General features: G+C 44.3%; 1 protein-coding gene across 3 annotated transcripts; it reads right to left on the minus strand.

Moving 5' to 3' along the window:
* Positions 1-327: 327 nt before the first annotated feature.
* On the minus strand, positions 328-14,870 carry LOC128759205 (rho family-interacting cell polarization regulator 1-like). 3 transcript variants are annotated; one of them, XM_053865990.1, is made up of 17 exons: positions 14,727-14,870; positions 12,341-12,426; positions 9,712-9,799; positions 9,507-9,640; positions 8,562-8,640; positions 8,419-8,442; positions 8,291-8,344; positions 7,368-7,517; positions 7,122-7,185; positions 7,010-7,053; positions 6,799-6,924; positions 5,658-5,806; positions 5,487-5,595; positions 3,183-3,746; positions 2,747-3,120; positions 1,594-1,699; positions 328-1,532 (listed from the first exon to the last, which is right to left on the minus strand). In XM_053865990.1, the coding sequence occupies exons 4-17, from the start codon at positions 9,596-9,598 to the stop codon at positions 1,419-1,421; spliced, it is 2,049 nt and encodes a 682-aa protein (XP_053721965.1). In that variant the 5' UTR covers positions 9,599-9,640; positions 9,712-9,799; positions 12,341-12,426; positions 14,727-14,870; the 3' UTR covers positions 328-1,418. The 3 variants fall into 3 exon arrangements, with proteins under 3 accessions (XP_053721965.1, XP_053721966.1, XP_053721964.1); XM_053865991.1 differs by lacking the exon at positions 12,341-12,426 and having other exon boundaries at positions 328-1,529; XM_053865989.1 differs by lacking the exon at positions 12,341-12,426.
* Positions 14,871-16,148: the final 1,278 nt, after the last annotated feature.

The raw sequence follows: 16,148 nt of genomic DNA on the forward strand, positions 1-16,148 counted from the left end.
TTAATTTATTTGCAGAGCAGACCATGACCACAAGGTCATGCTGCTCAGTTTTTCCAGTTAAATTGTTTTATCTTTGTTTTGGTTTTTTTTTAATCCATGTTTCATTTCGCGAGTATTTCATATCGTGGACCTAATATTTCGTTACACCCCTATTACCACTCCCTCAGCTTGTCAGCAGTCTATGAGAATAGTTGGATACGTAGATACATTTTTGTGCCATCAATAAATACAAATACAAAGTCCATTAAGGCTTTTTTTCTGGATTTCAATAACCTTATCAACAATTAAAGGTTTAAAACTAAAGAACACAAAACACAGACACGCGTGTTTGAAAGAAAGCTTTATAAAGAATTAACATTTCTGAACATAAACATTTCGGACATATACACTTCTTTATATGAAACAGTAAATATCTCTGTGCACACTCCAAAAGATATTGAGAAAATAAACCTTTCGTCAGACCTCTCCGGCTGTGGCATTCACCCATGTCAACATCTCTTGAGGCACTTTATTTCTGAATGAAGAGGCGCGTAGATCAATGTAAAGCACGACGACGAGAGACTGTAGCGCCCCACTGAGGCGACTCGCGTTTGCTGCAGACCTGTAGGCGTCTCCACGAGGAGCATTAGCTTAAAACACAAACACGCCGGCAGTGAGAGGCAGTGACACATGCCGCTTGATTATACTTCTACACTGCAAACTGCTTGAATGTTTGTAAAACCTTGTCCAAACTGGAGGCTCGTGTTTATGCTGAAATGATGGTGAAGTGTCGGGGACCCGCTGGTTTCCAGGATACATTCGGCTCTTAAAGAGCTCCCCTCAGCACCAGAGCTCTCAGGGATACAAATAGCACACTCATCACGCGCTCCTCGAAAGTACTTTTTCCAGGATCTCCGGGACGTTTACGGAATTAACACTGCGTCAGCAAATACTGTTTCAAAAAAAAAAAAAAGATTTGGCTTTGGAGTCACAGAATGTTTCTGGCTTCTTCGTGGACTCTTTGAACATGACAGGACGTGTAAACGCTGCGGGACTCTGGCGTTACCAAGGCAACGTGATGGTGTCAAAAAGATGGAGGCTGAGTTTTTTTTTTGTTTTTTTTTTTTAACGTTCTTGGTCAGAACCAGAAGGCAAATGTGAGCACAAACTCGGCCACAGTGGCAGAGCTTGTTTGTCAGAGGAACATGTTCAGCGAGCCGAGACCGCGGCGAGTGGGAGGAATGAGTCGGAACACGGAGGATGATTCAGACGTGAATCCACTCGGTTATTAGAACACACTTGGAGCCAAGTGAGAGGGAGTGGGTGGGGAGGTGGAGGAGGGGGGGTGATCATGTGATGCATCTTCTTCTCGTGAACAATTTTAATTTAAAGCAGCCGAGTGAACAGATGGTCACATGAACCTCTACTGCTGGAGCCGATCAGCTCCTCTCTTCAGCGTTCTCACATTTCTCCTCCTGCTCTTCCTCCTCCTCCTCCTCGTCCGGCAGCTCCACCTGACTCAAATCTTCCAAGTCGCAGACACTTGATTCCTGCTTGAGACATGAAAAAACATCTTTAACAAACCACGACGACTCGAAAAGACAGTGAACTCACCTGTGATTCTGAGAAACGATCTTCATCTGAGTTCCTAAACCCCTCTGGAGCTTCCATCAGAATTTCCAAACCGCCGCCGTCCCCTTCCTCCTGCTCCTCATCGTCACTGCACAGTAAGAAACAGGCTTCAGTTGAGATTCTTCATTTAATTTAGTCGTGTTTGGCCGCAGGCCCCGGGAGGTCGAGGTGTCTACCACCCTCATGATGCTACAGATCAGCTGCTTCTGACCATTATATCGCTAACGTCAGCGCAACACTTCGCATGGTGAGCTTCTTCCACTCGGTCAACTTCATTAACAGAGTGGTCGCCACCTTGCACCACGTGCCCCCTGCTGGCCAGAGCGAGTACTGAACGAATGGGACCAATGGCAGAGTGGAAGCTTTTGTCCACTAAAACCTGAAGTCAACAGTAAAGACGAGGTTATGTGGTGAGATGGACAGTGGATTCTAGACTCACCAAGTCTTCACCAAGTTCATGATGAGTATCCTACAACTGCGTCGCTGATACTTTATCTTCTGGAAGCTTGTAGAATCTGTCCACGTGTGTGTCCACCGTGAATGCAGCCACACACTCCACTCACCATGTCAAACAGGATGATTCACCACTTCACACGCAGGACTTCACTTCTGAACAACCTGACACTGCGTGCTGTGAGCCTGCATTGTCTCTGATCACATGATCAGAGATGAGATCCTCCAGATATTCTTAGCATTTCTGATTGGTCAAGCCTCTCATGTGATCGGAGCCAAGTGCTAACTGAAGGCTCCAGCACTTTTTATAGCTCTCTTTCATTTCTACTACAATTTCCTGGAGGCGGTGTGAATGTTTGCTTCAACCTACTGACACTTTCACCAGAGAAAACAACTGAACTGCCTTTGTATTGCTCTGCTCAAGAGTGGCCCACATGAACAGGTATAGTGATGCGCTGAGATACAGTGCTTCCGTGACGATACATAATAGTGGAGCCATACGACAGTGTTAGTATGCAGTTGGAACTTATTACTTACTTAAGCTTGGAAAACCATTAAAAAAGTGAAGGTTTACGGTGTTGAACCTTTGAAACCCAAACTCGATGTTTAGCTCTGCTAGACGTGAAACCTTCCCAAGACTGAGGTAAAGACACACAGGGTTTAAAGATTTGTGATGACTGACCTTTCTGCACAGAAGAACTTCTTCACGTTCTCCTCCTCTTCCATGTTCTCTATTTGGCTTTGGTCTTTGATGAGCTCCTCCTCTTCCTGCTCCTCCTTCACCTCTTCTTCATTCACTGTTGTGTCTTTCTCTTCTGGCTCATCTTCCTGTTTCTCCTCTTCTTCTGTGTCTTCCTCTTTGTCCTCCTCGTCGACCTGTTTCATTTCTTCTTCCTTTTTCTCCTCCTCATCGTCATCATTTTCCTGTGCTTCGTCTTCTTCCTCTTTCTCCTCCTCTTCGTCATTGTCCTCCAAATCAGAGCAGTTGAGAAAGTCGAAACTTTCCAGCGCCGTCTCCACTTCCTGAATGAAGCTGGTGGACGTGGGAAAGGGAACCTGCAGAGAAGACTTTATTTATTGCATCGGAAAAGGACGACCGGTTTTCAATGAGCGCTAACCGTTTCATCTGGAGGTTTTAATTCCTGTTGAGATGATTCAGGCCCCTCTGCTGTCACCGTGTTCCCGCTCTCAGCCGCGGTCAGTTTAGCCTCACAGGGTTCGGCTGGTCCGGTTCCACTGTCCGGTCCATCTGCTCCCTCCTCCAATGACGCAGGAGCAGCAGGTAAAACCTCGGAGCTGGAGCAGCTCAGCTCTGAGGTTTCAGAAAGGTCAGCTGACTGGACCGACGCTCTGTCCGTCGCGCCGTGTTCTGGACTTCTCTCTCGCACTTGGCTGCATGAAGTCTGCAGATGTCCATTTGGCACGGCGTCTATCTGAGAGAGCGGCTCGCTGACCTCCGACTCATCCTCCTCCTGGTTAGAAGACAGCGACGGCGTGGAGGCGCTGGACTTCCTGGGTGTGGATGACAGCTGAGTCGTGCTCAGAGTGGCTTGCAGCAGGTTCGAGGCCGACAGTCTTTGGGCCGGGTGAGCGAGCGCCGGACTGGAGGAGTCGTCGGAAGACTCAGAGGAGTTGGACCAGACGGTGCCGTTGTCAAGTTCACCCTGGCGCTTCAGCAGGGACTGAAGAAGAAAAGCGGAAATGTGAGATCACACACACAACAAACACTCCTGAAAATATCTAGGAGGCAAACACGGTTTTTCCTAAACAGACGGACACAGAAATAATGAGTCGAATTTGGAGGACCAGCAGGGGAAGCAAGGCGATGCTCACTGTTTCATTTAAACTCCAGCTACAGCAGAAGCTTTGGATCTTAGCCAGACTAAAAGATGCCTCACCTGAAATCCCACTACCTTCTAAGCACTGAAGGTCATACAGTGTGATGAAAAGTCTGATCGGTTAGGTTCGATGTACTTTATTTATTTATCTGTTTATTTATATCCCACACCACTATACAGTGGAGGAATTTTCTGCTCAGTTTTGGACACATTCTGTTCTCTGTTGACCTTGATGCTGACAATGTTGAGGGCTGACAAGTTGAAACTGTTAAGAGTTTAGTTTTTCTTGTAGATAATAAACAAAATTTGTATTTTTTCGTGTCTTTATAATGTCACCTCACCTCAAAACAGAACAAGATTTTTTCATTTTTCAGGACAATATTTGAGACACTGTCAAACTTGGCCACAACTAACCCCGGAACCAGGAGTTGGACACATAACACTGATGCTTTTATACCATCAGAAGTCCAACCAGACCTTGAACAGAGCACGTCATCACGGAGTGAGACTGCAGAGAACTGCTATTGACTGTTTCACGTCGTCCTCTGGTCCGGTTTTGAACCGTGAAGAGGAGAGCAACTAGTTATCGGCAGTGCAGCCTGATCCATATCAGCTCTCTCCATCGCTCATGAACCAGAGGGCACAAAGGCCGTCTAGTTTCATGCTGGGAATGGTGACCTCATATCTCGAGGTGCAGGATCCCCCTCTCCATCAACCAGCCATTTTTCAGGATTGGCAAATCCATGACTCAAATCCAGTTCATAAAAATCAGTTCACAACTTGAAACACAACTAACAAAAGTTGGATTCAGTTGGAGCCCGCACCATGTAAACAGGCTGTGATCTTACGGTCTCAAAACATTCTTGAATAGTTGTCATTTGACTTGACCAATCTGACAAGCAGTTCTGCATCATACCTGACCCTAGTCGCCCTGTGTAACATAGGTCCCATCAAGAACATCCAGACTACTGAGACACCACATGTTGGGATCAGGGAAATCCACAGTTCACTTTGCTACATCTACGTTTACACACCAACAGTAAACCCAGTGAGCGGCGGCGCTGAGCGACGTCTGGTTGCGCGATGTTTGACCGTCCTTGCTCTGCGGGTCTGCCTTCTCCTGCCACGATCCTCGCTAACTGAGGGAGAGGAGACTGGACCGCTACTCCACCACGATCAGACAACTACAGGGCCCGCAGCTGCGTTCGTACATGCTGCTGGTGTCGCACATGCTCCGACCACCGTCGCTCTCCGTCAGTTGCACGCGGCTGCCGTTGGACATGCCGCTACCGCAACCGCGAGAGCGGACACGCACGCTTCTGCGCACATTCTCACATACTTCGGTGCTACCGCTACACACAAAGCAGCTGGGCAGCAGCTGAAACACAACCAGCCAGCGAAACCAGAGAAAGCAGATTGATCAGTGCACATCATGGATTTGTTGCTGCACGTGTTGTAACTATTGATACTGTTTTATCACGTTAAACACGACACATTTTATCATTTAAATGTGATAAATTCGAAAGTGAATTGAAATGAACTTAGCATGAAATCTACTTAAATAATAAAATGACTGTCACTCACATAAAACACCTGCTCTCGCATGGACGGAGTGTCAGGAGGACTCTGATTGGACAGCAGACGTTTGGAAACTGTACTGGTGGACGATGTCTGATCGTCTTTGTCGAACGGACTGCGAAAGAGAAAACACTTTAGAAAACTGAAAAGTTCCTTGATGGAGCAGCTAGAACTCACCTCCAGGTAACTTCTAAGTTCAGCTTCACGGTTCCGAGGTCGTTGATGTCCACAGCCAGGGTTTGGGGAAGTGGGCAGAAGAGGTCAAGCATCTCGCAGGACACGCTGCCCACCACCACGTGATTGGCCAAGCTCTTCAACTCTGTCACCTGAATGTGAATGAGGGACAGCGTCAAGTCCAGGTAACTTTGTGAGAGTCACTGCCATGGTCAAGGCTTCTCAGGGTCATGTTCTAGAGACCTTATTATGGCACTGCTCATGTGAGGAATAACACACATTTCTGAGTCACCCTGTTATTAGTTTTCTATTGGTGCTAAGATTTTAAAACAGCATGTACGCTGTGAGGTAACTTCCAATTTACTCGTTGATAATAGTTAGTTAATCTAGGGGCAGTGATATAGGGACGCAACTGGTTTAACGTTGTTTTATAAAACCCATATTTAGCCAAGAATAATCTCCACCCCTGAACACCAGATGCAGACCTAGAAATAGCCAAAAAATACAGTAATTTTTGGACAATATAGGGCACCAGAATATAAGCCTCACACACTAAATTTAAGACAGAAAGTAGATCTTGTTCATACATAAGTCACACCTGTCCATAAGCCGCTGGTGCAGTGGTGCTGTCTGCACCGAAGAAAGGTCAGTGTTGCTTAAAAATGCATGAGGATCACTTCTAAACTAGCTTTGAAAACAGGCTCCAGTGTGGAGACTGACTCATAAAACAAGCTGGGCAGTGTTCTGAACCTGAATCATGAACTCCTCACATCTTTAATTACATGAAAGCGCTCAAAATGCAGTTTTCGCCTGCGTATCTAACGTTCCGACACCACAGCCACTGCTTCTCGTCTCCGCTCCTCCAGCAGATCCGATCTGTTGGCGGAGCGGCAAACACGCGGGCGGAAACAGCGTATTTTGAGCTCTTTCAGGTCAATAAAAGGCCTGTGATTTCATCGGTGTGATGTGATGTGGCTCAATATTTTGGCACCACACTCTTTAGCCTGCAAAAACCCATATATTAGCATCGTGGAATAAGCCGCAGTTTTCAGTTTTCAAGTAGCATCTTATAGTCTGGGAAATGACAGTATTTCTGTAAGTAGCAATGCAGAAATAAGAGGTCACAAATGTCTGGTTTCTTCACCTTGATTGAAAGTAGCTCTGTGACCAGAGGCAGGAAGATGTACTCCTCACTGTCCCAGACCTGCTTGTTGCTGACCTCTACGCGACCCCGTAGCCTCCAGCGTTGTCGCCCATAACGCATCAACACCTACCCAAGAAGGAGAACATTGTCAGATAGTGGACGCTGGAGGAGGTTGTGACGGGCATTGTTTTGTTTTAGATATACTTCTCACCTCATACTGGTCCCCAGCACAGAGACGTGCAAACCCCGCGAGCCCTGAGGAGTGAGGCGCGGAGGATGAGAAGAGATCGACAGCAGGAGCGTATCATAGGTCGGCCACTCACCCTTCATCTTCACGTGAAACTCTCCCATATGGCTTTCTAACTCACTTTCCAGTGAGCACATGTGCTGCACAAACAAACACAAGACTTTAGTTCCATTGCAGAAACATCAGTAGACATTTGAAATGCACTTGGTCCCATAACTGTGTTGAGGTCTTTGTGAACTGAAGAATTTAGTATTGTTTAATCACACACAGCTTTAATCCTATTACGCCATCAAATTTCCAGAGAGTCCATGCTTGTGTTTACCTCGGTACATTCTCTGTAACCTTTGTTTGCTTCACTCAGACTCTCTCTGGCCTCTCTGCTGCCGGTAGCTGAGTTAAACGCCGCCACCATTTTACTGGCTCCGTCTCGCACCCGTCGCTGTATGCAGTACGCATCATACAGCTCTTCCACCTGGGGGATGACAGTCAGAGCAGGGATTTAAAAGAAATCATTTATCTGCAACCACTTTATCCCAGCTAGCCAGAGTCATGGGAGGGGGCCTGCCCAGTGTCTCCCACCTTTGGGGGGTAACAAAACTTCAGAACTGAGCAAGAGTTCATGTCTCAACAACGCCGTAAAAACAAGCCTTTATTGTTATTTCAAATTTAGAAACAGAGTGAGTTTGGGGTCTTTTATTAACTCTTTCATTGACACGGCAAGAATATGTGGAAGTTGCCAAATGTGGGAAGTTATTTTTTATCTAGCAGCTGTTTACACAACATTCCAGTCATTTTAAATGGAAATGTGAAGTGATGACTCAAAATGAAATTCACTACACTATTAACTGCACACACGCTGTCTTTGAGGGGACATTACAAACTGTCTTAAAAAACACTTTCACTTTCCTATAGTCCATATTGGGTAATTTTTTCAAAAACAAATGTCAAATTGATAAACCTGATCAGTTAAAATTGAATTTAAAGACAAAAAAATTTTTAGCATCAAAAAAATGTAATTCCCTGAAAACATGACAAGAAAATTTACACACCTAAATATATTTATACACACCAACACTATGACATTTCTGTTTTATACATTTCAGTATATTTCATTCAGTAACCCTTGCAAATACTAACTCAGTTATCTACCAACTGCATCAATACTGTGAGTTAACAACTTAACAACCTTAAATTTGAACTCGATATTAGGACTTAATACGAATGCAGCATGTGTGATCAAGCCACCTTGCTGAGGTGGAACTCCAGGCGTCGCATGAACCGCTCGATGGCTTTCACTTGCTGTAAGAGAAAACATTTTTCAAATTCTACCACAAGTGTGAGGAGGAGACACGTCAGGTGAGACGGATACTCACCTTGTCCTGCTCGTACAAAGAGCCCTGCGGACCAAAACCAAGCAACAATTAGCATCACAAACTGTCAAATCAACATCCGGAACGGTGAGGAAAACGATGCGACCGGATGTTGAAGCAGAACTGGTTTGACAAGTCCAACTCACCAGACGACCATTCCTCTTGTTTTCTCTGATCTGTTGACCCAAACTGTCCAGCTCCAGCTGATGGACCTGCAGGTACGACCTGACGACACACATCACACTTGACTGTTCAACTCTAATATACACAGGTTCAAGTTTTCCTTTTACCCTCCCAAGACCATTTAGATTAACATTTTTCTTGATGATTCCTTGTTTTCTATTTTTGTATTTTGCTTTTATCTATTCACCAACACAACTCATATTCATCTTTTCAATATTTTTTTTCCCTTAAAATCTTACAAAACATTTTTGTAGTTGATCTGCATTCATTTTCTAGTTATCTATTGTATTTTTTAGTGTTTAGTAAGTTTTAAAAGTTCAGTTTTCTAAATATTGTGGGTTTTCTGAGATGAGAGTGATTCAGTATTTTATTCCCCATATTATATCCACATTTGAATATCTAAAAGAAATAGAAACAATTATTGACTCACTTAATGTTATTGTCCTTTCAAGGTACCACTCTTGGTGCATTCTTTCCAAAAACATTATTACTGTCATTTTCAATACTTTTCAAAACATGATTTTGACATGGTTCTGTTACACTTCATGCTGTAATTCATCTAATTGTGTGAGTTAGTTCTTAAATAGATGGATTTGAACAATAATAATGATCATACTTTTATCCTTCTTTTTTCAGCACATTCATGGTTTAATGCCTGTAATTTAACGTCAGGCAAAGCTCAACAGCAAAGGAAAAACAACTAATTCAGAGCAGAAAATAAGCTCCAAATATTTATAGCAATCGTAAAACGTGGTATCCACACCGGCAGCTTTACATCTTTTTATTGAGTTTTCTTGTCGGCATTTCAAACTCCTTAAGTAACTTCCACTTGTTGACTTAGTTAAATGAAGTGGTAATTGTCTAGTTAATGTTGCCACAACACCACAGTTCACCGGCTGTTTACTCACTGTAAGCCCCTGCGTAAGGCGGCGTACACCTCGTCCAGCCGCTCGGGCTGAGGGGTTTTAGCGGGGGGCAGTTTGGTGGAGCCTGTGAACATCCTGCTTCCTTACAAGGCACGTTCCTCTTGGATCAAACAGTGCTGCGGCACAAAGATACTGATCATTCCAGCTCCGGTCGCCTCAACACAAAAGAGACAAACACGCTGCTCACCTGCCGACTGGAGAGACCCAGTCACTACTGAAGCATGTCTGGAGAGTCCACTGTCGCATTGAGGCCTCCACAAGCCAAAGGACATGTCCTGTAATTTAGACAGACATTAGCGACGGCTCACATCACCGTACCTGGCGATGACATATCATCACTGAAGATTATAGAGTACGGAAGAGCATGCAACATTGTTTTTGCTGAGCGTCTTGTTAGCAGCGACCACATCGCAGCTCGGCCTGCCTCTCCTCCTGTCCTCCTCCCTCCCTCCCTCCTTCCTTCCTTCCACATCCAACAGCCCAGAGCAGGAAGTCTCATGGCCGACTACACAGGAAACTCTACACAGACCCAAGAAGAATATCAAACGATCCATGAGTGTGAAAGATTGTTGCCAGCTCAGAGTGGGGCAGAGTGATATGGACCACAGCAGGGTCATGCCTGAGCTAGAAGGGAGATTAGCGTCTTAACCTGCTGTAAATCTGTCGAGCGACAGCCTAACACACATTAACACTGGATGGATCTGTGAATGAACACACACACACAGCGAACAACAGGTGGTGTGACATTTACATTTTCACCTAGCAGTTGCTTTTATCCCAAGCAAAAACTGAGTTGAATGTTTACAGACAAAGAAGCAACAGGCTGCTGCAAGTATTAGCCACGTGTGTGTTCTTTTACTGCTATTAATCTACCACCCAACTGGATAATAATAGTCACTTTATTCCCACTAACTTAGTTTAAAAACAGCAATCTTTTCAGTCAGGTCTTAAATTGTGAGGTGTGTTGAACAGTACAGGGGTCTCAGTCACACTTGACTTAATATGTTGTAAAAACCTAGAGAAGTCGTCATTTACCATAGAGGCTAAAACACTACCTGTCGACTCAGTTAAGAACTGACATTGTGACTGCAACGAAGGACTGTTTTGGTAGGGACTGGCCACAGACTATCTTAATGGCATCTACGGGTTGATAGACGGTGCTCAAGCACCATCCCTTTTTCTGTTTGGTCCCTTCTTGAACTGAATTTTTTTATTTATTCATTCTTAGATTCTTGAGAAGTTACTTCCTCATCGGTTCCATGCATTAAATATAGAAGTGTTAAACTGTAACCGGCAACCTTTCGCTTCCTAGCAACAAGGCTGGGTTGTTATTACGAGTCACACTTCCCTACAAATCGACCAAAACTACAGATAATGTAGGGCCACTATACGCTCAACTCAGAAATGTAAGCTCTGTTATGATCAGTGTTATATCTCTGTCTTCAACAGATATAGGTACCAACTGAAGGAAGAGTTTCTGGGAGCCCTTTGTTGTCAATTATGCAGATAATGTAGTTTCTCACAGCTGCCATAGAGAGGCCCTAAAACATGTGGTAGAGTTCACGGTCATGGTGTCATTTCATATATACAACTGCAAAACACCTTCTGGCCAAATAGTCGTTGGCAAAAAGCTGTTATCCTTGTTAGCTCAGTAGTAAGGTCTGCAGTAATCAAGTTTGTCATGTTTTCAAGAGGAAAGTAAAGGTGGAGATGCTTTGCAGCTGTCTACGGTGAACCTTTTCTCCAGGTCAGTCTGGGCATTAGCTAAAACACGGTTGGTTACCTTCAGGGGCAAGACTTCTTATGGAGAAGTTGTGAGAAAAAGCTGCCAAAATTGTGAGTCTTTTTAGTATTTTACTAGACGTCAAAGCCAGCCACGCTTGCTCCTCTCCTGACAGATAATAATAAGGAAAAGAATGGATCGTGGAAACAGGTGTTCTCAGTAGTTCATTATGTAAGTGTTTCTATGGGAGCTCCACATGGATAACAAGGGGCAAAAGCAGACCTGCATTATGTCCTGATCTGAGTTAAACTCATCTAATCTAATAAGCACATTGGCTGGATTAACAGGAGGTGGTCGGTGTGAGAACATGGCAAAGTGCCTTTCCAAATAAATCCCACCAACACGGCTCACCCTTTGCCAAACACATGTGCAGCAGATCACAGCTAGAAACAACAACGTCGTCCTCACTCACATACACACTCAGACCCACACCAGCAGATAGTTATGAATACTCCGTCAGATGTGAGTGGATCCCTTCCCCTATGTTAGCTTCTATTAGCTGGATTCATGCCTGCCATGTAAACAAAGACAACACTAGTGATGGGTCCAGCGACACTGAGGCGTCGATGCGTGCGCCGAGCTTCCAGGGCAAACCCCGTGTCGGTGCGCGTACCGCTTTAAGAAAGTCACGTGACCGCCACCGGAACCGTGTCGACACAGCGGTCCCGCGCCAAACTGTGTTTATAAGGAATCGCATCTGTCAACAGGACACGTTGCACGTACGGAAGACCCGCTCTTATACTGGAAGTCTATGGAGGCAACGTTCCCTCACTGTAGATAATTTGTGAAATTATAATATTAAGTCATTTAGTCTACACCCGAGCATGTGAGTAGTTCCAGTTGTGAGAGCGAATCAGAGCTCAGAATGTTAGAGGCGGGATTTTCGTAGGTTGTCAATCAAGAGACCCGGCTCGGTAGCATGCATGTATGTGTTCGAAACTCACGGAGTAAAAAGAACAAAACTGAACCGTCGTCTTGGTGTGGTTCTTCACTTCGCAACGACACATTCAAGAACGGACAGTTTTACACTCACCTATTTATATTGGCCACACAGGTGTTGTGCACACCGGCCTCTTCAGTGCCTTGTGAGAGGATCTTCTCAAAGGCGGGGGAAATTGCCTCAAAAAAAAAAAAAGAAATAGACTGAACAACAAAACGCTGGAGAAACTAATTTTTTTGAATAAAAATCTTTAATTACAATGAGTCCATTGTCATTCACAACACTTTTACTTCGGCATTCAGACAGATGTTCACTTAATTTATCAACTGCGTCTCGAATATCAAAGATTTTTTTAAAAATGAAATTACGTATATGTAAAAATAATGTGAATGCAAATGCCTAATCAATGGAATTGGATAAAATTGGTTTGACAGATCAGTGTCAGATGACCCTGTCAAATGTTTCCTGCAAGTCCACCAGGTGTCAGTATTCAGCAACACAGTGTCAACACAGTGTCAATACAGTGTGTCACTGTGTCGAAACGATACAGGATGCCTCATCTACCCATCACTAGACAACACTGTTTGATCACCTCACAAGACCACTGTGTGTTTGTCACTGCCACAAGGGCCACGCGTCACAGAACCAAAGCAGAGGAAACTATTACACAGCTGTAATCGGAATGAAAGACAGTCTAGAATACAAATTTAATTGGTGAGCTGTCACTTTTGACCAGCCATGGCACAACGTCCCTTCACTGTTGGCCACATCTTTTGGAGGAGCCTAAAAAGTAACTGTATTTATTGTTGATGTGCTGTGAGCGGTGAAGGTACCGACTTAAAAGAATTTTAAAGGACAAATTCAAGTAATTACACTGTTCCATAACCATGCACCTCCCTGACTTCCAGTCATCAGAGGTTGATAAAAATAATGACCTCAGAAGTAGAAGGGAAGAAGAAGGTGGACACACATCACATCCAGAACGAGATGAAGTCTGTGTGCACCCTGAACACACTGTTCAACTAACTATAAATATGCTGGAGCGTTAAGAGCATTTCTTTCCACAAGAACATGAGTCCAAGTGTTGAGGAATATATGATCTAAGTTCGGTGTGAGTGAACTGGACAAGCCTGTAGCTATAAGACTGGACGTACACTTTATGTATCGATTATTCATTTAGAAGTGTTCAGCAGAGTAGATACAGAGGCACTTCCGTTCTCTATGTGATGATAGTCAACGTACTCAACAGACCCTCTGCATTAAAGGTGCAGAAGGTCTTCAAACAAATTGAGAGTTTTACACATAGGAACACAACATGGCAGAACACTACTATACACAGCAATGGCACATGGATGCGAACCGTACAAGGGCCCAGGGTACTGGACAGCACACTCATTTTGCATCTCATCCATTGGCCTGAGATATAACATTGCATTGCATTGAGTCCACAAAAATTGTTGAGGGATTGCAGGGTGTAATATCAGGAACGTTGAAGCGTGTTTACAAAAGACTGTTTGACTTTAAACAGGTACACAACTCCTGATGTGACACACACACGTATTTCTTTACTTGGGATATGCCCTTCATTTCGTTTTAAGAGGCTCATAACGTGCAATACAATGTGTTCTATTCATTACCTCCAACACAAGTGAAGATGAATGCAACCAGATTCCCAAAGAATCAGCTCAGGCTCAGTATTTCGGCTAGTAAAATGGATGAAACGGATGCACTTCACAGTCGCAGTGTTTGTTTTTATACAACTCATAAATAGGCTGATGAGCTCTGGCAGGAATCTTGACAGGAAAACTGTACGAGAATAAATGTCATGCCTCCAGAAATGTGACCAACCAGAAGGCACATGAGCCAAATCTTGTTTTCAGGAAGTGTCCACTCTTAAGCAACAAACATAACTACTTGCATTTTGGAGTTCGCCGTGGAACAATGCTGTTCTAGTTAGTTATCTAAGATGTTTATGATTGTTTGTAACACTTCAGCAATGACTGCAAGGGACTATTTTTCCTTCAAACTACAGCACAACTAGAGCAGTGGGAGCGTGTGCGAGAGAGGAGGCGGTGGATGAAGGCTAATAGCGCTTCAATAAAAACACAGCCTCCAGATTAGGAGTTAATCTGATCCGACAACAGCAGCAGAGGCGGCGGCGGCGGCAGAAGGCCACTGAGGCGAGCAACTCTCACTCCTCTCTCCTCGAACTGGCGGAGCAGGATGGAGCAAACTTAAGGAGGCGACTCCATTTGTATTCCGCTCACATCCCCTCCTCCCGGCCGGAGTTGAAAACCACGGAGAGGCGACGTCCAGACCAGGGAGCCTCCTAACAACCGCTCACCACCAGCGCAGACCCACAGGACTGATGGAAAGTAGAACCTCCACCAGCAGGCGGAGATTATTCCAACAACATCTTGGGAACTTCGCCCGCGGCGAGAGAAAAATGCGGATTATTGGCGGCCGAAGCCGCTCTCACCTCGGAGTGCGTGTGTGCGCTGGTCCGGAGAGTGTCACCGAGCCATTCCCACTGCGGAGTCCTGAGTTAGTGGAGGTCTACAGAGATTCTGGGCGCTGTCCTTCTCCTGGATCTCGCAGTTTTTTGTGTCCTCGATCAAGCGAGTTGCGCGAGCGACTTCCGGTTAGCGGTTTTCATCGTAAAAGCGATTGTCTTGGCGCTTCAAACACGATATAGTTCTTCCTATCATCAATCAGTTCGATGTCTTAAATAAACAGGCTTTAAGGTGTTTCCATTATTTTGGGGCTGGGGCATGTCTCACTTGGGTGACAGGCGATGGTCGGTCGGGCTGACACCCAGGACGGTCCCCACTCCTCAACTGGACATCCATAATCCACTCATACACTCCTAGATGTTTGTTTCCTACATTGAAAAGGCTCCTGTAGCGATGGCCAGTGTTTTGTAGTTGTTATTACCATTGTAATAACAACTATAAGACACTAATCACAACTCATAAAAACAACAATACCAGTGTTTCTACTAGATGTTGTTATTACACTTGTGGTTACATTGGTACTAACAACATGAAAGGTAATAATACCCATCTGTTACAATGACAGATGGCAACTCCGCTTTGGTCCTCATACTTCAACAACCCAACGCACCTTCCTCATCACCAGGTCCCTGCTTCCCTGCTCTCAGGCTTCCTGCCGTCTGCCCCATGGCAGGGAATCCAAACAGTAACATCACAACACTCACCTGTTCAAACTTTATTCGCCCTTCACAACTTACATAGAATTTAATTTCATTCTACTTTGTCAATTGATTCAGCCCATTGTTTTCAGAGACTTATTATGTATTTAGTACTATTATTATTATCGATAATTCCCAGGAACAGAGTAAATGAAATCAATATTTGGTTGCCTAAATGCACAAACAAAAGGTTTTCACATGTTACTGTAGCGCTACAGACTGGGAAATGGAAGTTATCAATGTCATTTAGTGTCCATTATCAGTAGTCTAGAGCCAGTCAAGAGCCAGAATCAGAATCAGAATCAGAATCAGAATAAAAAACAAATAAATAAATAAAATAAAATAAAATAAACAACAAAAGTTGTTCCTGTGTGTGAGCCAGATGTATCAAGTGCCACAGAATGAAAAAGAACCCCATGGTTTACCTTTCCTCTCCATGATAAATACTATTCCTTTGAGTAAAGACACTGTGTATCCTTATCCACATTTTTAATCTTCTTTTCAGTGTATTAAACCATTAAATGATAGTTCATAATGTACAAATGTGAATGATCAGTTAAAACTAAGGGAAGATTCCCAGCGGACTGTCTGGTGTTTTGGTGACCTTTGCCTCAGAATCAAAAAACAGATTACTGTTGTGATTTTCGTATTATTTGGAGTTCATACAACTCATGCTATGTTGTTTATTTA

The sequence above is a fragment of the Synchiropus splendidus genome, chromosome 5 (genome assembly GCF_027744825.2).
Source record: "Synchiropus splendidus isolate RoL2022-P1 chromosome 5, RoL_Sspl_1.0, whole genome shotgun sequence".
NCBI classification, from domain to species: domain Eukaryota; kingdom Metazoa; phylum Chordata; class Actinopteri; order Syngnathiformes; family Callionymidae; genus Synchiropus; species Synchiropus splendidus.